At 36.1% G+C, this 26,503-nt stretch overlaps 1 protein-coding gene across 7 annotated transcripts; it reads left to right on the top strand.

The window, feature by feature from the left end:
* Positions 1–802: 802 nt before the first annotated feature.
* On the top strand, positions 803–23,998 carry pde6a (phosphodiesterase 6A, cGMP-specific, rod, alpha). Of its 7 annotated transcripts, none has more exons than XM_017307268.1 (25): positions 811–877; positions 2,025–2,049; positions 2,254–2,587; positions 3,223–3,364; positions 4,775–4,927; positions 5,180–5,269; positions 5,490–5,630; positions 6,737–6,811; positions 7,841–7,905; positions 8,291–8,357; positions 9,546–9,593; positions 10,906–11,055; positions 12,572–12,715; positions 13,368–13,433; positions 14,522–14,668; positions 15,122–15,229; positions 15,730–15,839; positions 16,955–17,042; positions 17,303–17,403; positions 18,448–18,555; positions 18,635–18,698; positions 20,327–20,401; positions 22,878–22,961; positions 23,043–23,211; positions 23,347–23,998. In XM_017307268.1, exons 3-25 carry the CDS (start codon positions 2,259–2,261, stop codon positions 23,385–23,387), a joined length of 2,565 nt encoding a protein of 854 aa, XP_017162757.1. In that variant the 5' UTR covers positions 811–877; positions 2,025–2,049; positions 2,254–2,258; the 3' UTR covers positions 23,388–23,998. The 7 variants fall into 7 exon arrangements, with proteins under 7 accessions (XP_008419078.1, XP_008419080.1, XP_008419076.1 ...); XM_008420855.2 differs by having other exon boundaries at positions 2,251–2,587; XM_017307269.1 differs by having other exon boundaries at positions 828–877; positions 1,982–2,049.
* The last annotated feature ends 2,505 nt before the right edge of the window (positions 23,999–26,503 follow it).

Here is a 26,503-nt window from a genome sequence, read left to right as displayed (position 1 = left end):
TAATGTTACATTTTATATTGATAGGTTTGTTGTTAATATAGCACCGATTTTAATACATTTATAAGAAGTTTCTGAATTGAACTATCAGTTGTATTTTTCATAGGCCTTTCAAAAAAAACGACGTTATGAGTTTTGAGTTTTTCTATTTTAAAAAAAAGTATTTTATATTTGGGAACAGACACTAAAAAAGCACAGTCGATCGAAAGTCAAGTGTTAGAAACCTGACGTGTTTTTAGTTACACGACATCCGACTTCCTTTATTAGAATTAGGATATCGTGGCACTCTGCATTGCATAGAAAACAAAAACAGAAATCCCCAAAATTCAGAACAATTCGGCTCTCTATCGCTCTTTATTCTCTTTTTTTCTCTTTCTGTTTTTATTTTATTTATTTATTTATTATTAGTTTTTTTTTTTTTTTAGTTTGCAATTAAAAAAATACAAGAACAATGCTTTTAATCAGAATTACAACTGTGGAGGTTGGTGGTCAAAGCACAGTCCAAAGTTGAGAATACAGCATTGCTGCCATGCATATAAAACATAGGAACTTGTTCTACATTTGACAACATTTTTGATTTGTAATTTGTCCATATTTAAACAAATATTTAAACATATTTATCAAATTCAAGTCTCTTTAATAAGGTCCAATACCCACATCTGTTTGGAGAAAGACAGCCGAATCCCCTATATATTGTTATTAAACATTGGTCGGTTTTGTAATCCGCATATTTGTAATTGGATGCAGGATTATGTCCACACATGACCATTTAAAGCCATCCTTGTAATCCCTTTTCTCTTCTCAGACACCTACACCTGGGTTGGTAAGGAGTACAGAGGGATTAAACACTTTGCTGGGGGACAATACAAGGACTTAACAGGTACAAATATTTCCTTTAATTTGGTATTGTCATTTACACTCATGAGGTATATTTATGATTAACAATGCTGGTATTGATATCATAAATTTAATATTTAATATTAAATTTTAAGTAGCAAGATATAACTGCACCAACGTGAGTCGATGTTGGTACAAAGCTAATTAACTGTTTTCTTTTAAAGTAATGAGATTTATTCATTCGCTCCAGTAGAGATATTAAAAAAGCTACTTTTATTGTATTTACTGCATGCTCTATTACTACACTGACTGAATGGTCCAAAAAACCCTCTAAAATTAGGTGGTTATTTCCAACTTGTCTAATTTTTGTATTTTCGGGTAATATTGTCCAACCTTAACAGCAAATTACCCAGTAAAGAAAATTACATGCTTTATAAATAAAGAACAAAAACCTTGAAATAGAAAATAGCTGAATCAAAGACAACTGACATGCAAAACTAACATTTTTCTGATCATTCTTCTTTTTGTAAATATGTATGTGCTACTCTTCTGCTGTTAATATGTTGAGCAAATCCCTTTTGCCAACAGTATTTAATCTTATCCTGTAATATTTTACAAGGTTAAAGCATACAGAGGGAATGGACGACCATTCTTCTTGGAGCAATCTTTCTCATTTATCATGTATTTAATATTTATTACATTTCTTCTTTAACATGTTTATCCTTTGTTCTATGTCAAACCCACCTGGAGTGCTTGTCACCAAAAAGCTCCATCCACCCAAACACACTATTCCAGTTAAAGTTAATTGTATTTGGCAGATTACATATGTTTATGTTTTTTGGTGGTATATAGACAAGACTTTTCTTGCCATGCCTTCTCAGCCAATTGATAGAAAGATTGCCTTTAATGACTGTTATGGCTGCTTGGCCACTCTTTGTAACTTAACACTGAGCTTTGGAGAGTGTTTTACTTGCATTACCATTCTTCATGTGTGGTGGGAAGATGAAATAGTTAAAGGTCTGACTGATATGACATGGGCTAAATAAGCTGAGTGGCAGTTGTCTTGTGTATATTGACTGGTTTATGAAGATCAACAAAGTTCTACTCTACATCAATACTATGTTCTCTTGTATTTCCTATTTTGAAGCATGACTAAGATAAATCAACTTCTCTTCCCCTTTTATAACCAGGATTCCATGAACTGCTAATCTCAAGGTCTGATTTTTTTCAAAACAATTTAATTTGGGATTTAGCTATTGCAATAAAATATTGTTTTTTGGTTTTTTTTAGCTTCTATAGCTTCTTGCCAAAACGTATGCAGGCACACATGTAGTCATTAATACATATGTATTAATACATTTCAATATATATGTTGAAACAATGTTTGTTTGTTTTTTCTTCTGTTGTATTTGACAGCAGCAGCCATGGTGGATGCAGCTGCAGCAGAGCAGTTCCTGGATGCCAACCCAGCATTCGCAAAACAGTACTATGACATGAATCTCAAGCCCCAAATAATCTCAAACCTGCTGGACAGCAACCGGCAGCCTGTGTTGGACATCAAAACTTACCATGATCTGACCATGGTAGATGAGAGTGAGGTTCTTTTTGACCTGGTACGGGACATACAGGACAACTTGCAGACTGAGCGTTCGATCTTCAAGCTCATGAAGCACCTCAGCTTCATGATGAGGGCGGACCGCATGAGCCTCTTCCTGTACCGGCAGAGGAACGGCGTGGCTGAGCTCGCCACAAGGTCACTGAAGCTTTTATTAACGACTATTAATGGCTCTTTTTGAACAACTTTTTTAGTATGTATACTGTACTCCATTTTCTAGCAGCTATGTAGATGCTAGATGGATCTGTGAAGCTTGTGAACCTGCCAACCATATTTAGCAAAAAGGATAAAACTCAGTAAAAAAGGTTGTTAAAGTAAAGTTTAGTTTCCTGATCAGTTTTATTTTAAGTTTTCCACACCTAAGTAGATTATTATATGTCCAGATATACTTAGCTTTTTTAACTTGCAGGCTTTATGTAGATCCACTCCTGCATTTCATGTTCCAATTCAGCACAGCAACACACTTATGCTAGTGCTAATGTGGAGGGTCTAATCAATTGCAGTGCTTCAGGGACCACATTTAAAGCAAGACCTTAATTGCTTGTCTTTAATTTTGTGAGTATCATCAATTTCTGACACTTTAAGTTTCCCTTTGCTTATTATGAAGGCAAGGCAAGTTAATTTGTACATCATCATTTATAAACAAGGTAATATTTCTTTACAGAAAAGTAAAAAATACATTAGGAAATTAAATGCAACAAAAGGCATAGAGAATCATCCTTCAACTGTGTCATTTATTACATATTTCCTAATGTTTACTCTGTGCCTTTTAGATTATTCAACGTCCATAAAGATGCAATATATGATGAATGCCTGGTGCAACCTGAAAGTGAAATTGTATACCCGCTAGATATGGGCATAGTGGGTCATGTGGCCACGAGCAAGAAGATGGTCAACATTCCAGACGTGACACAGGTAGGCCAATTTGACTTTGGTTCATTGATTTTCTGATGGTCATTTTCAAATCCATACTTTGTCTAAGATAAACTATACAACTCTGGTACAGTATGATAAAAAAAATCATCTAATAATGCTTCAATATCTTTGGTATGATTGATAAAACAGTTTCATTATAATGTTCATGTTGAATATTTATTTCTGTTTGACCACCAGGGGGCGCCAAGATCCCACCGTTCCTCCGACTTAACTCTCATTTAACCAAAGCCAGTTCAATCTCATTACAGTGAATACATTTGACATTTAAATAGCCACAAAGCTTTTTTTTCTTTTGTACCCATCATGCTCCCACAGATCGTCATCACATCCACCCACTATACCCAGACCTGCCCAAAGTGTTATTGTGACATTTACTAGTAATAATGAAGCAAAACTTAACTGATGTGTTACAAGCACTTCTCTGTATCTTGTCCTTTCATGTGAGATTAGAGAGCTCAGCTGCTGATGTATGAAGACAACAGACCAGGGATAATTGTTGCGTTTTTGATTTTTTTTTTTTTTTTTATCTGGCACTTCATGCTGCCAGGCCTGCCTGTTGTGCCTTTCCTTGTGAGCCATGACAGAACAAACCTCATTCTGGTCGAAACCTCAGACCGTGAAGTCACAGCCTCACATGAGCAGATAAAAGAAAACTGTAACGATCAAAGGCTCCAAGGCTCAATTTTCCCAGTGGCAACAAAGGAGCAGCTAATGTTTCTATTTAATTGATTAGCTTTATGTTACTAATGCAAGAAGGATGGCTTTTTAGTAACAGACTGGATGTCACTGTCTCTGCATGCTATTTCCATCCCAATCCAATCTAGCAGAGGCCTGTGCTGCACCGTAGGTGGGGATTATGCAGTGAGTGACTAAGCGCTGTCCTAAATTTCCCATCATCATTTGTCTTTCCCTCGTACAACTGAATTTAACAATCCCATCATCTACAGGATGGATTTAATTCATAATTTAAGGTGTGGTTACTCAATAACTGTCTCTGTGTTTGTGCCTTTGAGGAAGTAAGACAGAGAACCTGAACATGGAGCAAGTTAATCTGTCCAGAATTAGAGCGATCCCAGATTATTCCCATAGGTCACACAAGCCCTGAGCCACTTTCCCCGACTCAGCACAATAACACCTTTGGGCTGCTCTGCTCTTGTTCTCATCATTGTCTTTTGCTGTGGAAATAACTTGAATTTGTGACATTTTTACAGAATTTAAAAAGCTTAACTTGTAAAAATTAAGTGAAGAAATGTGACTCTTGACTTTAAATTTAAAAAGATGCTGCATAGCTTCTGTCTATCTATAACAAATAGACAGAAGCTCACCATTACAGCTTAAATGACCTAAGACTGAAGGAGTAAAACATCTCTTGTGTGCGTCTCCCACTAGAATCCACATTTCAGTAATTTTGTTGATGAACTGACTGAGTATGAGACCAAAAATGTCCTCGCCATCCCCATTATGAATGGTAAAGATATGGTGGCGGTCATGATGGCGGTCAATAAATTGGACGGACCGTGCTTCACTGCCAAGGATGAGGAGGTAAACTGTCTTCATCTCTGCACAAATAGTCAGTTAAATAAATGGTCTGAAGCAAAAAGTAGAACTGTTGTCATGTAGTAAGAACATGTGTGTTTTTCAAGGTTTTCTTTGATTTTTTCAAAAGCATTTTCTCCCGTATTTATTTTTAAAATGTTAATAGTGCAGGCATTAGTGGTTGACTGGACAGCGGTGACATTGAAAGCTAAATAAAACTATAAAATGATCTGCTCTACCTGTTCTTATTTCTTCCAGACTCTAAACAAATATCTTAACTTTGCTAACCTGGTGCTGAGAGTTTACCACCTGAGCTACCTGCACAACTGCGAGACGAGGAGGGGTCAGGTAAGAATCATAAAGAAGATTTTGATACGTTTGAGATGCATAAATAATAGATTGAACAAGCTGATTACAAAACTAAAGGAAGTCTAGTTGCCATCTTTTCACATATACACACATATAGAGATAAACTTTTGTCATATATTGAAACTATAATTAGTCAGTATATGGAAAAAGAGCAGATGAGCTGGTAAAAATCCATCTCTTCTTTTATTTCATTATTCAGGTACTGCTGTGGTCAGCCAGCAAGGTATTTGAGGAGCTGACAGACATAGAGAGGCAGTTCCACAAGGCCTTGTACACAGTGAGAGCTTTCCTGAACTGTGACCGCTACTCTGTTGGTCTGCTGGACATGACTAAGACTAAGGTAGGTTTTCACTAATACAAACTCAAAACTTTCCAATCTGTTGTTTGTAAGTCATATGTGCCAATTGCAGTGGTATACATTATTTGTGATTAGATATAAAAAATATATATCTTTTGTTTAATTAAAACCTTCAAAATAAGAAAATAAGGGGCTTCATTTAGTCAGAAATAGTTGGTAAAAGACAAGTTCCTCTGGATTAGCTGGACTTTCAGGGAGATTCAAGATTTTTATCTTCAAAAAATCTCCAATCAACTGTTTTATAAACTCTTTTTTTCTCTCATCCTTTCTCTAATCCTCCAGTATTACTAAATCAAAAATGTTACATTTCAGGCTTGCAAAGTAGATGGGCCAAATGAAATCCTCCCCATCACATGCATGTCAAACGTGCCCAGTCAGGACTTTTTTACAACAATAAGTATGTAATGCTTTCAATACAGCAGTTTGTAAAAAGTTAAGCAAATGTAAAATTCAGTTAGTTTATCAGGGAATCTGTTTAATGTTAATGTTCAGTTTTCCCAGTTGTAAGTACAGCTACATTAACTATATGAAAGTTGGAACGAAGAAGTCAAGTCATTCAAACTTATGCATCAAACCACACCATATGTGAAGCAATATACAGTGTATTTGGATTAATATGCTGGGATATACTAACATGTTGTTACTTTTATATAATACTAACCCTTTCTGTTCCATTCCTATATTTATTTTAACTTTCGGGAGATTATTTTTTTTTCTATCCAGTCTACAACTCTAAATCTGCTTAAACGTTCAATGGACTTCATTGTGTATTTCTGATAACCAACACATAATTGCCTCTCACTTATTACAAGCTGCTGCCAGTTTATTCCAAACACCTGCTTAATGTGAACAAACATTTCTGACTGCACAGATGATTCAGTCCTGAAACTTCATTACTGAATCAGATAAAATATTCTGCTTTTCTAAACAGAATATTTTTTTTACATCCTTGTAAAGCAATGCAGTTTTGTGTACACAAAGATTTAAATGCATCCAAATAATAAGAACTAACCCAGAGGATCATCTGTTTTTGCTCATGTTTAAATGGCTTTTTTTCATTGTGTGTCTGCCTGTGTGTCTGCCTGCAGGAGTTCTTTGACTTGTGGCCGGTACTGATGGGAGAAGTCCCACCGTATGATGGACCCAAAACTCCTGATGGCAGGGTAAGTCTGAAAGATAGCAACTACAAATACGTTTCCTTTACCTTTTAATCTGAATGTCACACTTTCTCTTGAGAAAACCTTTCAACATCTACAGAGCCAGTTCCATATTTTACATCTTTTATCATTTTAAGGTTTCAGAAAAAAGGTGACAGATTTTCCAGAGGTCTTTGAAGCATCCATGGGCTGGAAACTATTTTGATTTTGCTAAATCTCAATGGTCTCTTAACTCTACAGCATCAATCTTGATAGAGCTCACCTTTACACTGTTGCTTAATCATTCAGTTATCATTGTCCATATCAGCAACAGACTAGATCCTGCAACTTAAAGGGTGATATATAGAATATGTGTTGCTGTTCCTGTTTGTTTTTTAAGTATCACTAATACAGCTTTTTTTGCCAGTAACATTTGGAAAATATTGAATTTGTTCTGTATGTAACATTTGATCATCTATTAAACTATACTAATTTACATTAAATAAACCACTCTTTCATCTTTGATTTCAATATATTTTTCAGATTAAAATGAATTTAGCATCACTACAAATTTAGATACAACAACAGCTCTATTGGCTGAGGGGGAAAAAGGGAGATTGTGGTTCTGGCTTTATAAAGTACAGATGGCTCTCACTTTGGATTCCAAATTGGGAGACAATAAAAATAAAAATGTTTACTTTAACTGAATCTAACAAGTTAATAAAGCCTAAGGAGCCATTTGATGTCCTGGTCCCGTTCGTCTCTGCGTAAACCTCACTAAACAGCTTCCAGTAGTTTCTGGGAGGAGTCATCATGACCAATTGATCAGCCAATCAGAGTGTGACTTCTGTAAACATTTTACAATGCTTGAGAGTTTAACACATTAAGAAATGCTCAAATTTTATCTCCCATGCCATCCATGGGAGATAATAGGTTGTTGTATCTGTGATACTTTGAAAGAACTTTGCAGTTCTTGCAGGTGAATGGTTTGATCTATGTGTTCACACTCACGACATGTAATAAAGTGTCTTGGTAAATTCTTTGTTTCTTCCTCAGGAAATTATCTTCTACAAAGTGATCGACTATATCCTCCATGGGAAAGAAGACATTAAAGTCATTCCGTAAGTCATGACACTGAAAGATGAAAGAAATGCAATATAGGCTGTGATCCTATACCTATCTGACAGCATGTGGTTTAACTGAAATAAAATAAGGTCATTTCTATTTAAATTTGAAATGTCTAATTAATGGACATGTTTTTTTTTTTTTATTAAATAAGGACACTTGCTGATCCGAATTTTTCAAAAAGCAAATACTGAAAGCTGTTTGGTCAGGGATGAGGCATACTTATTTCTGAGTCTTTTAGAAGCAACAACAGACAATATTATGTGTCTTACAATAAAAAATTACCACTGTGACTAACTAACCATAACGTTTAAAACAGTTTTTTCTCTATATTGTCATTTTTATTAAATATATTTTATTTTTCATATTTTTCATCCCCAGGAATCCTCCAGATGACCACTGGGCTCTTGTCAGTGGTTTACCTACTTATGTTGCAGAAACTGGGCTGGTGAGTGACTCAGACTCTTATTAAGGCTTTGACTTTCAAGTCTCATTTAAGGTTAATTTGAGATTTATTTCAAACATGATAAAACATACTGATAATAAGAAAGTCACATCCCTCTTTGCCTCTACATCCAATAAAAGTGAAAAACATATTTTTTGTTGATTTTGTTTATTAATGATAAAGAATTTATTTTTAATGTTTTATTCACTAACAAGCTTCCATGCTTTGATCCAATTTCTGTCCAAAGAGGGAGATATTTACTGTCTCTACTGGCACTGTTCTCCAGTAGAGTACATTTGTGTCTTCTGCCAAGGAAACTAAACAATTGGTCAAAGAAGTGTCTCATAAAGAAATTAGAATTGTCTCACAAAAGAATGTAGGGCTACAAATGATCAAAACATTCCTCATTATCATTTGATTTAACTAAGATTTTACTTCTGCTGAACAGAAGTCTTTGTTAAATTGTGTCCTCTAAAAAGATGTTTAAGGAAAACCTGAAACCGCTCCAGTGGATGCTGCTGGAGGTTTGATGAACAGGACACCATTAGGCATTATTACACAGCTGTCAGTGTAAACACCGCTGTAGAAATGAAAAGTGTGACGCGTCGTACCGCTCTGATGTAGAATTGTAATTTCTGTGGCCATTGTAATTAATCACTGAGAGCTTTTCCTAAAGTGCTGAAACTGACTTACTCGTCTGTTCTCCCCTCGCCATCTGTCTTCCTTACATACTCTCATTTTCTTTGGTGCTTTTCATTTTTCAAGTCTTCACCGTCTTCCCTCTTTGCTATCATTCCTGTTGCTATTATGTGAAAAGTGAAAACTTTACGTCTCTATAAAGCCTCATATTCATAAATTGGGGATAAAACGACAAGCCAAAGTGACACTGATGGTTTTTGTTCTGGCACTGGGATGTGAATGAATTAGAAGTGGAGCGATAAAACTTTGTCAGCTGCTAGAAATTATATATGAACATGTGTTTCTGTCTGAAAAGGTGAGGCTGGAGGGTTTATCATGGGAGAACATGCTGATGTCTTCTCTTCTTTAGCGTAGCAGCCTTTTTTTCTTTTTCAAATCCATCTGTCTATTTTGTTTCAGCCACATTTACAGTAGATATTAGCAGATTGGTTTTAGATTGTAGACTTGAACATACATTGAACTTCTCTTGCTTTTTTTGTTGCTTTTGTCCAGATTTGCAACATCATGAATGCTGCTGAGGATGAGTTTTTTAATTTCCAGGTAAGAAAATATTTTTCAATGTTTGTTCCTGAGGTTTGAATCACTTAATGTTCAATTATAATCTACAGTGGAGTTTAGATGCTTACATACCCATGTCATCCACACAAACATCTTGTGAAGTTTGAACTTTTAAGGACTTATTTGAATACTTCTTTTATGGAGTACATTGAATTTACCCCAGAAAATGTCAACGTAATTTAAAAACAAGCAATATGAATTTATTATGAATTTAGTAAAATATACACTGTCAAGATTATACATACAATGTTAAATATATGCATACATCTGTACTAACATATGTCTGCTATCCAGTGGTGGAGAAAGTACTCAAAAAATTTACTTAAGTAAAAGTACAAATACACAGTGAAAAATGTACTTAAGTAAAAGTCAAAGTACCACATTAACATTTTACTTAAGTAAAAGTAAAAAAGTCCTGGCTTTTAAAAATACTTAAGTATTAAAAGTAAAAGTACTCGCTGAATGCATTACCTAATCGCTAATATCATTAAGTGTGCCGATCGTATTTAATTTTAATACATCAGAAATGTGCCATTTTAATTAACACTACCACAGATTAACGAGTAACGAGTAACGCGACACTTTTGTAGAAATGTAGTGAAGTAGAAAGTACAGATACTTACTGTAAAATGTAGTGGAGTAAAAGTAGAAAGTCCCCATTATTAAATCTACTTAAGTAAAGTACAGATACACGAAAACTGTACTTAAGTACAGTAACGAAGTACTTGTACTTCGTTACTTCCCACCACTGCTGCTATCAAGTTGAGAAACCTATTTTTCCTACAGAAATGTCTGCCTTAATTGTGGATAAATTTTTGATCACTCTTCTTGTCAGAAATGTTAGCTGGTCAGTTTCCGTCTTTGAAGCATAACCCACAGATTTTAAATAGAGTTGAAGCTGTACAGTGTTCTCATGTCTGAAGGTCTGTCAAGTATTTGAGATTTGTATTGTTTGATTAATAAGAATACCTTTTAATATTAATTCATTGTGTCACAGTTTCTAGTACAAGCTCAAAATTTCAGCACATATGCAAGTAAATGAAAAATGTACATAACAAACATTAAAATCATTTCCATATTATTGTGAAAATGTCTTAGCTGTACATTATATTCATGTTTTTTTCTTATTTAACAAAGATTTATATGGCTATGATAATATTACGTATATTAAAAATTCAAAGCCTCCCTTTAAACAATAGTGTTTCCTCTTAGGTAAGAATCCAGATGTAGCCTGTGTTCTAAAATAAGGTGCATTATTTTATGTCTGTGTCTGTGGCTGCATCTTTATCTGCAGACAGAGCCGCTGGACGAGTCTGGCTGGACCATTAAGAACGTCCTGTCCATGCCAATTGTCAACAAGAAAGAAGAGATAGTGGGCGTGGCCACGTTCTATAACAGGAAGGATGGGAAACCCTTTGATGAAATGGATGAAACGCTGATGGAGGTAAAGGTTCTGCTTGTGTGTGTGGCTGCACTGAGTCACTGGTTTATAAATACACTGCAGGCCATTCAGACGCTCTGCATTATTTATCACTGAGCCTGAGGGCTTTCCACCGACGTTTTACTGTTTGTGTAACTCACAAACTTCAGTCATGACAGTTTGATCTTCAGCAGTCTTTTCTCATCAAATGAAGCTTTTAATTCTTAAATCATCTTTAGCTTATTGTCTGACTAAGAACATTTTACTATATGGGTGAAGTAAAATTTATTTCTATTTTTGATGAAGATCCTGAAGCTGTAGTTGCAAGGAATGAGAGACTTTCTGTATATTCCATCAGGAAATTATGCTCCACTCCTCCATAACATTAGTTTAATTTTATTGCAGTGTGAGGAAAGTTTTGTTGTGAAATCTACTCAGTGAGGTTAGGGCCTGCACTTTGACTAGGACGTTGGAATATCTTCGTTCTTTGCTTTCTCAGCCATTCTCTTATAGATTTTTTTGTTCAGTTTGGGGTAAATATCATGTTGATTACCCACTGTGGGCACAAGCTTCAGAAGTCAGAAAGATGATCTTATGGTTGACTTAACAACACCGTAAATCCCCAGTATTCGTGGAAGTTAGGGACCACAACTACCCAAGAATAGCTAAAGTGCAAAATAAATAAGATCTCCTCTAAAAACACATGCAAATGCCTATTTAAATTGTTCAAACACTAAATATACCTTAGCATGGATGCATATGCACAGTGGAAAACATTATGGCACTTGCACAGAAATTAATATTTACAGCGGTCCTTATCTCCTCTCTTGAGGGTACAGCCAATAAAACTCAAAGAAAATTAATGATCCTCTTGGCACCTTGGTGATTGGCTGATTTGCAAATAGCGTGTCAAGTAGCATTGCATTAGTTTATCAAGCTGCATTCTGTTTTGAATTTAGATAATCTAATTCAATTCAAACTGGCTTCTCAAACCTAGATTGAACTGTTGTCAAATCTTGTTCATCGACTTGAATTTTTTAAAGTAATGGCTTATTGATTATTTTATAATTTATTTGCTCGTTTTTGTAAGGTAACTTTGGATCTTAGAAAGACACGCTCAAAAAAAAATTATTATTGTCATTATTAGAGCAACAAACCGCAAAGCAAGTGCTCCTCTTTGAAAACGACAGGAATTTGTTTCTTCTTCCCCAGTTTTGTTGAAATCGTTCCAAGTTATATTACTGTACACAAGACTTAGAAAATAAAAATTCAAACATCTTTCCAAAATATTTCTAAAGGGCAAGTTCTAACTTGACTGTTTACAGTATAAGACCTGTAATACAGAAATAAACAACAAAATGATCAAACTGACAAGTAAATGAACAATTTATATTAATTAAGCAGCGGCTTTCAGTTGCACAAATGCTGCTAAATGTAAATTTTTCCACCAAAAAATTGGAACATTAATTCTATTATGTGTAGAAAGTGAGAAGTGCATGCTTTTTCTTACTGCCCAACTCTCCGTCACACTTGTGTCCAGTCTCTGACCCAGTTCCTGGGCTGGTCTGTGCTGAACACTGACACATACGACAAGATGAACAAGCTGGAGAACAGGAAGGACATCTTCCAGGACATGGTGCTGTACCATGTCAAGTGTCGCAAGGACGAAATCCAGAACATACTGGTTAGTAAATAAATTAAAGGAAAGAGGCCTGGTGTTCATTGTCAAATCAAGTAGAGGGGGGGTGTTAACAGAGGGCACATTTAAAATAGATCATTTTATTAAAAATGTTTAAATTCTACTAGAATCCAACAGTTTTCCATGCTTCATGTCCCATATGAGTAACAACTGTGAAACTGATGGATGAGAAAGAAATTAGTTTTAGGACAAAAAAGGTTCAGATACTTTGTGGAATGATTTCTTGCTAAACACAAAATAAATGTGTTTGTAGATCAATTATTTTTACATTTAAAAATACCACTATTGTGATTTCAATTATTTATATTATTGTATTAAAGCAATGCTATGAAATCATAAAAACAATCAGTTTCATAAGACTGTTGTGACACTAAGAATTTCAAAACTCTAAAAACTGAAAAAGAATCAACCAAGTCAGTTTGGAAGCAGCTTTTTGATGTAGGTGATATAAAATGGAGGCAAGCATCATCTATAAGATGAAATAAGCTGTCAGATTTTCTATGAGGTGATTTGTCAGGGGGTAGAAAGAGAACAAAAGCTAAGGGAGATCACCTATTCTGACCTTAGATCAGGAGTGAGCTGATTGATGCTGTACAGTTTCATCCAAGGTGAGTGTTTATGATGTATGTTTCTGCAGGACACCAGAGCGAGATGGGGAAAAGAGCCAGATGAGTGTGAGGAGGAGGATCTTCAGGAGATTCTGGTAAGCACTGAGCATGTCATTAAAGGAAGAAAAAAAAAACATGCAATATATAATATGAATATATAGCAAGGACTCATACCTTCCTGTTTAACTTGTAATTTCAGTTGTAGAGGGACAAGGTTTTTACATCTTTTCTGGTGTTACATCCAGAAATTTCAATGTGTGTTGCTAAGACTTTTAATTTGTGTTTTACTGCGACAGACCAACAGGAAATGGTGCATAACTGTGGATGGAATATGACACATTATTTTAAGCTTTTACTACACAAAATCTGAAAACTTGAGTTTTTGACTTTATCCTCCCCTGGGTAAATGCTACAACTACATTTTTCCTTTTCTTCCTTGCAATATGGCTCAAGCTCAATCAGATTTTATTAAAAGAATATGCAATCATTAAATTTCAACTCAATTAAGCCTACGATTCTCAGTTTAATTTAGGTATTGATTTTGACATGCCCATTCTAAGACATGAATATGCTTTAGGGTAAAATATTACATTGTTGCTCTGGTTTTGCTGAATTTTCACCCCAGATTTAAGTTTTCTTTCAGGCCTGCCCTGTATTCAGCACCATCCATTTTCTGATCCATTCCCTGACCATCTTGAAGAAAAGCGTTCCCTACAGCATCTTGCTGCCACCACTATATTTCACTGTAACATTTGTGTGTTTATCGCCTTCCTCCACATGCTTCCTGTGTCCCCTACATGGCTTTTAGCAAACTGTAGCTTTTTCTTTTAACAGTGGTTTTCCTTTTCAGTTCCTGAAAGCCAGATTCATGGAGTGCACTACTAATAACTGTCCTGTCAATGGACTTATGCAACTTTTAGAGTTAACATGCACCTGTTTGCTTTCCCCTGATTTATGCTCTCCTGGATAAGGAAAGTGGAGAGACTTAATACAAATGCTCATTGCTTGTTTTCACTTCTTTTTTAGATTGGAAAAACACAAATCTTTGTTCTTTCCCTTCAAAATGTGTTACATGTGCTAGTCTGTCACATAACATCAAAATATATGATACAGAGGTTTGTAGTTTAAAAATTAAAAAAAATCTTCAGACGTAAAATGTTAATATTTATGTTTTATTCCACAGTCTGAAGTTCTGCCAAACTCTAAGAAAGCTGAGATCTTCGAGTTTCACTTCTGTGACTTTGATCACAGTGAGCTGGATCTGGTGAAATGTGGCATTAAGATGTACTATGAGCTGAAAGTGGTGGACAAGTTTCACATTCCCAGAGAGGTCAGTGCTTTCTTCACTGGTACTGCTGCATGTCTTAGTTATTTTTAGTGCTAAGATGGAGGAAATTATTTCTTGGCACAGAATTTTTAACATCAAAAAAGCAACAGGACTGCAAACAACAGCCTGTGTTCTGAAAGTTACAGCTGTAGAGTTAGACATGTACTGGCACTATTTTTTGCTAATTTCATCCAACTGGATAATCCCAAGGCTCACAGGGCCAAAACTAAACTCTTAAATTTATATTTAAGAATTACTTGAAAGTACAAAGAAGTTACCAAACAAACTTTATGATAATATCAGCATCAATGTGTGTAATTTAAAAATGAATTAAAGCAATACAAATATTGCTTGATAATACATAAGTAATTCTAGCAACAATGCAAGCTTTACGCATCAAACATCACTGTTTTAGAATATGAGCCTTACCTTATTTTAACTGTTTTTATTGCACAGGCTTTGGTGAGATTTATGTACTCTCTCAGTAAAGGCTACAGGAAGATCACCTATCACAACTGGAGACACGGATTCAACGTTGGACAGACCATGTTCACTTTGCTGATGGTCTCTCACAGCTAATCTGACTCATTCCTCCACCTCCTTCCTTCTACCTTCGTTCCCTGAGTGCTCATCAGTTCCTCACCTCATGCTCCCCTTCCTCCTCTCAGGCTTTACACCCACTCTTTCATTTAGCCTGCCCTTCATTTTGTCCCTGATTTAAGGTGATAAAGATAATTTCTTCTCTTCCCTGTTCTTTCTCAGTCTTTACCCCTCTGTGATTCCCTGTAATATGTTGTAAATAAGAGTATGAATGGGATAGTTTTTATGTGCATTTGGAAGACTAAGGAAAGAGAAAACGACAAAGGTAATGGACTATGTCTTCAAATGAGAAGTCCTGTCTGAATAGAGAATTATTTATTGTCATTGTTCCAACAATCTGGACCTGTAAGGAAAACTCTTATTTGTTCGTGAGACTGAAGCATGTGTAGTTCTTTGTATTGCTGACCCTGTTTTAACCCCGCATTTCTATTTCTGTCTGACTGTTGGGTTGTTTGTGCTCTCAGACAGGTGATCTGAAGCGTTACTACACAGACCTGGAGTGCATGGCAATGGTGACCGCTGGATTCTGTCACGATATCGACCACAGAGGAACCAACAACCTGTACCAGATGAAGTAAGAGCTGCAGGACTGAGGGGGAAACGGCACAGAAGCATGATGGGATTAATCTGCAACTAGTTTCATAAGCTAAAAGAGGACTGACATCAGAACATTTACTTTGACTTTCATCATGGGATTAGGGTGCCAGACAAATGTTTAAATAAAGTGAAAGTGAAAGGATAAAAAGGGAGTGAATAACAATTTTGAAAAAAAAAATCATGTAAAATCAATAACTAGGTGGTGGGTGAGACATGGATACACTTCAGTGTTACAAGAAGACAATGATCTAAAATAAATATTTAAAATATCTTTGAACAGATTAAGCTGGTGACTGCAAACGTATTGATTTCAACATGTGGAAATCAAAATGTTTTGTCCAGGAAGCCCGAGATGCTTAATACATGCTTAAAAGTTTCTATTTTCAACATTTACTTTTAATTTAGCAATCAAACCTTATCTTTACTCATACTGTGAGTTATTGAAAATATGTATTGGAGCACATAATTTTCACCCTGTGAGGATGAGAGAAACTCCATTATAAATTCAAACCTTTGCACTCAATTATTTTTTTTTCTTTGTCATTAATTGAGTTGGATGCTGTTCAGTCATTATGTGACGGAAAACAATTTTTTCAAATGAAACCAGTACTGAATGAAAAAGTAAAAGGAGTGTTTTCAACTCACAGCCCAGGCTGTGAGTTTAATCAAAAATTGTTTGATTAAATACCAAGAATGAAGTATAATAAATAGTTTTGATTTTTTGTTGTTGCTGTAATGACCCACATTCTTCATGAGCAGATGCTACATCCAATAAAACGTTATTGACATCAGATTGTAGAGATCCTGTGAGCCAGCTTGATTGAGTCAGACATACAGCTGTCACTCCTTCTGTCCTTCATAAGGATGACCTGATCTTGGTTCTTTAGGTAAAGGTAATGACACACAGAGGACATCGGTTATCTGTTATTGACTAGATACGCCTCCAGCTGCTGCGCTCCACCTGCTGATGGATGAGCTAATGAGTATTGCCATTAGCTGTGAACACACCAGGCCAGGCCCTCCCTTAGCTTTTACATGCATGATTTATTACAGTATAACCTCCCTTCATGCTGTTTGTGTGTGTGTCTCCAGGTCGGGTAATCCTCTGGCCAAACTTCACGGCTCCTCCATCCTGGAGAGACACCATCTGGAGTTTGGCAAGACTTTGTTGAGAGATGAGGTACGTTGGCCCGTGATTTTTCACACCTGATAGGTCACCTGTAAGTAATGCAGTTTAAAAGTAAGAAATTTAACCCAAACAATTATTATGCATAATTTTTGTTTTGCTTTCATTTTTTGCTTCCCACAAAAGGAATGGTTGACTTCCAACTTCTCATTTTGTTCCTGAGAAATAAACTCATGTAACATCCCCAACCAGGCTTCATAGTGAGTGACATGTTGGTACCATCATTTGAAGAGACGTTTTCTCTTGTGTTCCAGGCATTAAACATTTATCAGAATCTGAACCGCCGCCAGCATGACATCGTCATCCACCTCATGGACATCGCAATTATTGCCACAGACCTTGCTCTCTATTTCAAGTCAGTACAAAAATATAATTTCTAAGTTGCATTTACTAGCAAAGACCTAAATGAGTTTAGGTTTAGGTTTTATGGTACATTTGTTGAGAATTAGTGTAGTATAAGCAAACAGAAACTAAACAAACTTGGATGAATGCATGTGAAAAAGTTTTTTTAGTAGGGATTGTCATCAGAAGAAGTCATGAAGATGTTTAGGAAAAAATATTGGGATGAAGGGAGTAGCAAAAAACGAATGAGAGAGGTGATGAAGATGAAGGCTTTGCATAAACAGATAAGGGAAATCAGTATAAGAGGATTAATGGGATGAAAAGGAAATATGAAGAGCATTGGTGAGAATAAATGATTTAAAAACTGGTCGTTAAAATAGATGACATGGACAAAGACGTGAGAGGGAGTTATAAACAGGGCTGAGAAAGATAAATATATTGAAAAATGCATCATGAAAGAGGGATCAGTAGGATGAGGGGGCTGGGAAGAGGTTGTAAAGATGAATTAGAAGGATAAATGTATGAAAAATGTATATTAAAAAGTAATAAGGATGATGAGTGGGATGAAAGTAAGGTAAGGTAATTTTATTTATATAACACATTTTCAGCAATAAGGCATTTCAAAGTGTTTCACATGAATTTAAAGGAAATACAAAAACAATATAATAAACCAAAAGGAAAAAGCAAAAGAAGAAAAATAATCTAATAATGTTGATCTAAAGTATATAAAATAGATTCTGCTGTTTTTTTTTCTTCTGGATTCTAAGTTTGTTCTGGTCCCTGTTTTGGGTTGCTAGATAAGTATAAATAATTACCCTCTGAACTAAATTCGTAAAAGTTGTGAGTACTCGCCAATTTCTAAGTAAAAATAGAAGCTAAATGATAAAAGATAAATATTAGATACAATTCTTTAAATATTAAAGTAAATCTGCCTTAAAATAGCTATGTCAAGTTTGTGTATAAATTAAGTGAGGACTCTATTCTTAGGAAGTTTCCAGATATCCTCTCATCTCAGCTGTCAGAAATGAAATCTGTCTGTTGTTGTGCTTCTCTGCAGAAAAAGAACGATGTTCCAGAAGATCGTTGACCAGTCAAAAACCTACGAGAACTGGAACGACTGGACCAAATACATGATGCTTGAGACCACGCGCAAAGAGATAGTCATGTAAGCAGAAATGTGCTAAAATAAATGTTCCACAGGGAAACAAAGACAGTCAGGTCTCAGTCCTGTGTCATGTTTGCAGGGCCATGATGATGACTGCCTGCGATCTTTCTGCCATTGCCAAACCTTGGGAGATCCAGAGCAAGGTAGATCCATATCTAATCTTCTTACAGAAAATTTTAGGATTGTAGGTATAAAGTAGCTCTCCAGTGTAGCTCACAACTATCTTTTAATGGTGATAAAACACACACTCAGCCACAAACTCTGCGAGAACCTAAGATAGAGTAGGGAACGAATGGTATTTTGTCAGCGCTACCATTTTTCTCAGCAGCGTTCGGCGGTGGTTCCTGATAGCCTCATGCATCAAAAAGCAACCTGCTGCTTTTCATTCTCCTCATCACCGCCTGCCAGTCTCAGCATCTTATTTTAGTGAAATATGTAATGTGCACATTGCCTTCAAGCCAGCAACTATTGCATATCAACATGAACAGCAAGCCTATCTGGCCACTCGACAGGCAGTGCTTGATGGTCATTTTTTTACCTTTATTTGGCTGTAACAGCCGCACAAAATGTGTTCATTTTCAGTAACACCTGCTTCGTATTATTCAATGTAAACACAGACTGAAGTTTTATGGCAAATGCATCATCAATGCTGCATCTAAAAGGAAATTAGGTGGTTTTACAAAGCATAGAGATCAATAAATTACAGTTAAAAATAGATGCTTACACACACTGCATAACAAGTAATATTTTTCATCACTGTTTGACATTAAATCAGACTAAACATTTGCTGCTTTAACTCAGTTAGGATTTCCAAAAGTGTTTGTGTTTCATAAATGCTGCAATGCTCTTATAATTGCTGCTGCTAATCAGATGGTTATATGCACTAGGATAACTATGTCTTTGCCAAATTTTGCTCAAAAACAAACAAAAAAAAATACATAAGAACACTGAGCTTTCTCACTATCATTTTTAAAAACTGTAGTTGCTGCACAACAACCTTTGTGATCAATTTTGTTATTGAGAATAGTGGAACCTAATACAATCCAGATTTTAAAAAGAAACATATAAAACTAACCCCACATCTTATTAGCTGTTAAATATCTGCATGGAAACAGATTTTCAGATGGTAGAGAGTCTTGTTCATAACATTACTTGGAGACAAAAGCCTGAGCTGCTGTGCTCTATGCAAGAAATGTTCCTGCTGCCGTTGTATTGGGTGATATTTTGTCCTTTTCATCCGGTTCTGGATAAAAAGTGCAGCGTCTCTGTACAAGCCTTGGAGCAATTGTTCCTTCAGAACCGGCTTGATGACTAACTCTTTCAAAATGGGTGTGCTGTGCTGAATACAGAATTTACATATTATTCAACAGATCTTGCTCTGCAGAGTTTTTTGGTTTGCGAGGGCAGATAATATGGGCTTTCATTTCATCAAAGACACAAAGCCAGAAAGCTGCCTCGTGATCTGCAAATACCCTTCTCATTGTGGGCCATTGTAAAAGCTTTAAAGAATGATTTCAACAACATGGAGGGGAAAGATCTATTACATCAGCATTGTATAAATGCTGGTCCATTTACAGTTTTATATCTTTGCTGAGTACAAGAGCCCCTAAAATTCAAACATAAACCAAAGGAAATTGAGATTGTTAAGCTCCACTTTCTCAAACAAGAGTATTTTTTTTATGCTTTAAAAATTATATTCTTCCTTTGTGTTTGCATTGGAGACCAAAATATCGGCAAGGTGACTGAATGCACATCTCAACTCTTCCTCTAGGTGGCGCTGTCTGTGGCTGCAGAGTTCTGGGAGCAGGGAGATTTGGAGAGGACCGTCTTGGAACAGCAACCTATTGTAAGAATTCAACAAAAAATAACCCAAGCTGGATTAATTTATGCTTCTGTACAATACAATATTTCCGCATATGCTGTGATATGGGATGGATCTGTTACCTTTATGTCAAATTTTTTTACATTTCTTCAACATTTGCATTTTGACTCATTAGACCTGTTGCTGTCAGGATGATTCATCCTGCTAAAGATCCTGAATCTTAATGGCTTTTCTGCTATCACAAAACTCCAACCAAGGCTTTTTTAGCCAAGCAACAGTGACTTTTAGTTGGATATATCAATAGATGATGTTATACATGACCTTTAAAATAATTTATGTGCTGTGAAGACTGTTTTTCTCTTCTGCTGAGAAAAACAGTTCATACCAAGCTTAAAGGTCATTCGTGTAACACCACAGTTAGAACTGCATGTCACAAACCACATACAAGGGAAGCAATAAACTACGGACACACATTTACAGCCCAGTCATATTTTTGAGCTTCCTGGTAAAGAAGTGTACAAAGTCTTTAAAAACTGAAAGAATATTTTCATACAAAAATCTAATCCAATGTGACTACTTAACAACACAATTTAAGAAACAAGACATTGCACTTAAATTTTTTTTCTCGTATTTAGACCTAAAAATCTCAAACTATGAAGTATTTCCGTTATTATTATTATTATTATTATTATCATTTTTTATAATTAGTTTTTCCAAATGACTTATTTCTCTTCTTTTTAATACGCTTTAATGAGAGGAGTAAAATGACTGGAAGGGTTCCTGGGTATAAAGCAGGATAAGGCCTTCTTTTAGCTCCCCAGCCAAAGACGGAGAGAAAGAGAAGGACACGATGAGAACAGAGAACAAGCGACAGAAACACAGACCAAATGAACAGACAGATTAAATTCCCTATGGTGGCAGTGTTGAGCAGAGAGAAGCCATTATGTGGAGCACTGATTCAGAAAGATCGGTCACCGTGGCCTTGACCCAGCCGACCGTACCTTCCCTGGCTCTCCACAGCTTCCTTGGTTTTGTTCCCTCGTGTCCTTGAGACGCTCCGAGCGTGAGAAACTCCATCCTACACGTTTTCACCTCCAAATTTAATAGCATCCATCAGGAGGGAAAACTTTTCATTTTGGTACAGTTTGCACTTTTCCAGCAGAGGATTCTGTGACTCACCGCTGCCTGACGGGACTTTGCAGAGGCTGGGGCACTCAAGCTGTTTTTCTTTTTTTTTTTCAAAATGTGTGGGTGGTAACTTTTACTTGCAATTGTGTTCAGGTTGAGCTTGTCACAGAAATTCAAACTTGTATGTGCTGCTCAGGTACATGTTTTTTTTTTTTTTTCTTATTTGAGGGAAGATAAGTGGTCTGCTAGATCTACATTTGGATAAACATTGTAAATACTAAAAGCCTACATAATAAAACATCTTATTTTTCTATCTGGGTACACGTTTAAGCTGTGAAGGACCAATATATTTTAAACATCTTTGCAGATTAACAAAATTACAGAAAGGACATTAGCAAAGACAGTCTATCCATTCCTCTTGTTCTCCTTGAACCACCTCTTATATACTAACCAATCTGCTTTTCTGTCACCCTCTATTGGCTTCATTTAAGCCTATTATTAAATAGTTTACATTCTAAGGAGAGTTGCCATTAACTCTGGAGAAAGAAACAGAAATAATATGTTGACAGTGAAAAGGAACTTCGAATAGGAAGTAATGGGTTGTGAGTGGTGGTGTTAAAAGTTGATGTTACAGGCAGTTTCTGGATCACCTTTCAAATGTTGCAGTTAATAAAATTTACATATGTTCAAGGTGCAAACCATTTCTCATCCGTTGATCTCTGGAGATGCGTTCCCCACTGTAGCTCTGAACAGGCTGTTTTAGATAAACTTTCATTTGAATGGGTTGAAGTTTGCAACAGACAGCTAATTATGCCAAAGATGATTCATCCATGCCCAACATTAAATCCAGACATTTAGTGTAAAAGACCTGCAGCTATTAACTTTCCACTCCAAACTTTTGAAGCACAAATCCAGTGAAATATTTTGAACATTTTTTTAGCCTTGGTCACAAAATTTCAGTTTTGCCCTGTCAAAATGCAAGACCCTCGTCTTCTGTCTGCTACAGATAAGAGAGCTACAGCTTCAAAACTAAGAAAAGGCTAAATGATTGCTGTGTAGAAAAACCCCCAAAATAGACTGTTGAAGCTAATCTTTAAATGAGGCAAACCATGCCTCATTTAAATCCAGCAAACTGAAAAGATGAAGGGCTTTCTGGTAATTTATATAAAATATATCTCACAACCAAATAAGAGTCAGATGTGATAATGTATAGAAAAAACATTAGTTAGCTAGTTATTTCATAACTATGTACTAAAGCCAGAAACTGCATGAAAATATTCTACTTTATTTATTTATTGAACATCACTGTAAAAGTAATGACAAGAGTTTAGTCTTTGGTTCATTGATGTGTTACCTTCTTTCTCTCCTTCAGCCTATGATGGACCGAAATAAAGCGGACGACCTTCCAAAGCTGCAGTGTGGTTTCATCGACTTTGTTTGCGCATTTGTATACAAGGTCAAACATCGTATCTTAGAAGTTCAAACAGAGAGTTTGATGTTCCTTGAGTGTTTTTTGATTCCTTCCTACCTCACCCAGGAGTTCAGCCGTTTCCACGTGGAGATCACCCCCATGCTGGACCGTCTCATGAACAACAGGAAGGAGTGGAACGCCCTCAAGGAGCAGCACGAGGCCAAACTGGCGGCCATCGAGGCCGCTAAGAAGGCCAAAGAGGAGGCAGCTCAGAGCGCTGCAGCAGCTAAGCAAGGTAGGAGAGAACCCCAAATGGGACCAACATGTAGCACGTTTAAGATAAAGTTCAGGATGCAAACTGTTTCAAAGGGCTGGAATCATGAAAGTAACTTCTCCTCTGTCTTTATTTTTTCTTCCTTCCTTTTTCCAGCAGCAAGTGCATCCCAGTCAAAGACTTGTATTCTAAGCTAGGAAGTCTGCTGTCATCCCAGCTCACTCACTGTATGTTTGTAGTGTATAGCTTGAGGTCTTTCTAAACTCACTCTGAAAACCAAGTTATCTTCCTGAAAAGTCATTTTAGCTTTCTAACTTACTTACATCTTAAATCAACTTTTTACTTTTTTTCTTCTGCTCTCTCTGCGCTGCTTTTTTTTTCTTGCCAGAATTTTGCTTTTTTCTGAAAATCATACATAAAACAGAGAACACTGATCATGAAGGGAGCCTTTTCTATACTCCATTTTTTTGATGCAGCATTACTTTTCTGGCCTCTATGAATTGATTATAGTTGTGTTGTGACATTAACCAAAACAGTGCAGGTTATTAGATATTGTTTATTTATTTATTTTGTTCAAGATGCTTTAAAAACAATAAGGCTGCCATAGCTCAACTTGCATGTCATTTATTTTGTATTACTGACACATCATGATACATTGACATGTCTGCATGCTGTAAAATAGGTCATATTTTATGTTTTTGCAGGTAAAAGGTAATAGCTTGTATGAAGGGCATTTGTTGAATTTTTCTCAGCTTTGCATCATTAATGTTTCTGTGCTCTGTACATTAAAATCTCTTCTCTGATTCTATTGACTGGAGCATTTTTAATGATTATATGAACAATTCATCATATGAGGAAAAATAAGCATTTAGGAGCTGAATGTTTTATAGTGATGCAAGACTTTTTTCATCACTTAGTGAAGATAGGATATAACCGTAGTTTTTCTGAACAAAATACTTTTTGTCAGAAATAATCTGCTTCATTGTCCAGTAAGTGCATATAAAGAATATGTTTTCCATCAGCATATAGGAAGGACAGACAATACAAATAAATTAAAATAATGAAAAATAAATAAATAAATAAATAGGTCCAGTGCATGGTTTTTTATAAAAAGAAATTATGTACAAACATTCATCTGCTACACCTAAATGTTAAGTATACTGATATGCTGTAACATCGAGTCGTTGTTGTTATCCACATGTCATAAGAACATATTCACTCAGACATGTAGCACATGAGCTGTAATATAACTGGTTACCTCCAGGTAGACAGAAGAGAAGAGTACTGATGTTCTGCACAAAATAAACCTTGGTGAGAAAATACAAAAAAAAAATCGTAATGGAAGCACTTAGTGGCAACTGGTTATTATTTTTTTCTTGTCTTGAATACTTTCTAACTTTGTAAAAAATATTATTTTCATGTTTTTAAAGAAAATGATTTGTTTATTTATTGTTGAAGCTCATTTAATATGGGATTTTGTAATACCGGTTCCTTCCACAAGAGGGACTAAAGTTAATATCTGCCATCCACTAACAAGCAGCTCTCTAAATCAAATAGTCAAAGCTCGTAATCCAAGAAATCACAACTGCATCTTCTAAGTAAGAATCAGTGACATACATAGTCTGTCTAAGGTACGTGTTACTGTCATATTTTTAGCTAAAATCACATCCCTGCTGCAGTTACTGTACATTTAAAAACCAAAATAGCCTTGCAAAATATTACAAGCATGCCCATTCATCCATGGTGCCTATAACCAGTGGTCATTAAGCAAAAGGAGAGTTATATGTTGGACAGATCTAGAACATTATCATATTAGAAAGTCAATGGCCAAGTGCAGAGGAACTGCTGAAGTGTCAACCAGTGAAAGTATGTGGAAAAGCTGACAGTTTTTGAGGGATGTGAACACCTATTGTAAAAGTTCCCTAAATGTTTTCACAGCTTTAAATAAGACATCTTTTGTTCAACATTTTTTGACTAATTTCAAACAGGTTCCTGCAGGCATACAGAAGAAAACTCACAACTTTTAGTGGCTAGTTTAACAAGTGAATAAGTTTATATTGCATGCATATATATCAGATTCAGTGCATTAATTATAATGGAATAAACATGATTTGTATAAAGGTTGCACTTAAATGTGTTGAGACAGAACATAAACAAAAACAATATCACTTATATCCACCTCACTAAATAAAATATATGCTACAAGTTCTGATTTCCAAAAGAAGTGTTATTTGAAACTGATTTTAATTTTGTTCTCAGGCCACATGTTTTCAGGGTTAACTCATGAGCATGGGTGGATGTGGTAACATTCTTTATTTATGTAACTACGACGTGCCTGGGTCAGCCCAAGCTTTTCAGAACAAGACTTTGTTTTTTTCTTTGGACATATTTCGATGTTTACTATGTTTACTGACGGCAGCTCACACTAAACGCAAAACAGAACATAGTTTTTGAGGATAGTAGTGGAAAACAAATCCTTGTGTTACTTAAACCTCACAAGTGTTTTCTGGGTTAAACCATAAAACAAGCTTTGAGATGGAGTCATCTGGTATGAATTAAACTAAAACCACAACACCATTGTAATTTAAACTATGGAAAGTTAAGGTTGTGTGTCACACTTTAGCAACTATGGAGTAAATTGGGTAAATGGCTGAAACTACAGTGCGTAGGGGTGAAGTTTGCTGAAATAATGCAGATTCCTGCAGGGGACATCTATAATATACAGTATCTATCAGCTGCACTATTTCCTTCTATCAGTGTGTGCAAACTTTAGTTAATGCTCCCACCAAGAGCCATATATAACACTGTTACAAAACTCCACATGATGCCAGAGATGGATAATGAAAACTGATTGCTACAGGATCCTCCACAGGGGGGCAGCTCATGTGCTAATTTCATAACACTCATTCCTCCGTCCCTCCCTCCCTCAGAAGCAGTTTTGCAATAATAGCGTGGATACATAATCTGAAGTGTGTCGTCACTGGTGTGTGACGTAAGTGCCCGTGATGTAAGGGCTGCGCTGGGAGCTCAAAGGATTGCCGTATACGGTGCTGATGATCAGCGGAGCTTGTGAGGCTCGGCTCTGACGCAGGAACATCCCGTGACTGCAGAGGGGAAAGGCAGGGGGAGAGCCGCGGCTGCAGTGCACCCAGAGAGCCAATAGGAAGGAAGACTCAGCCTCATTCTAACTGTTCAGGAGCAGTCGTGATTGCAATGCTGGCAGCCAGTAAGTCAGAGTGGGGAAAGCAATGCAAGACTATTTATAGGACAGCCATGCATGGGCTGACTGCAGTTTCCAAGCAGAGAAAGTCAC

The sequence above is a fragment of the Poecilia reticulata genome, linkage group LG10 (genome assembly GCF_000633615.1).
Source record: "Poecilia reticulata strain Guanapo linkage group LG10, Guppy_female_1.0+MT, whole genome shotgun sequence".
Lineage (NCBI taxonomy): Eukaryota > Metazoa > Chordata > Actinopteri > Cyprinodontiformes > Poeciliidae > Poecilia > Poecilia reticulata.
Note: the sequence above shows the minus strand (reverse complement) of the source record. Positions and strands in the feature narration are given on the sequence as shown.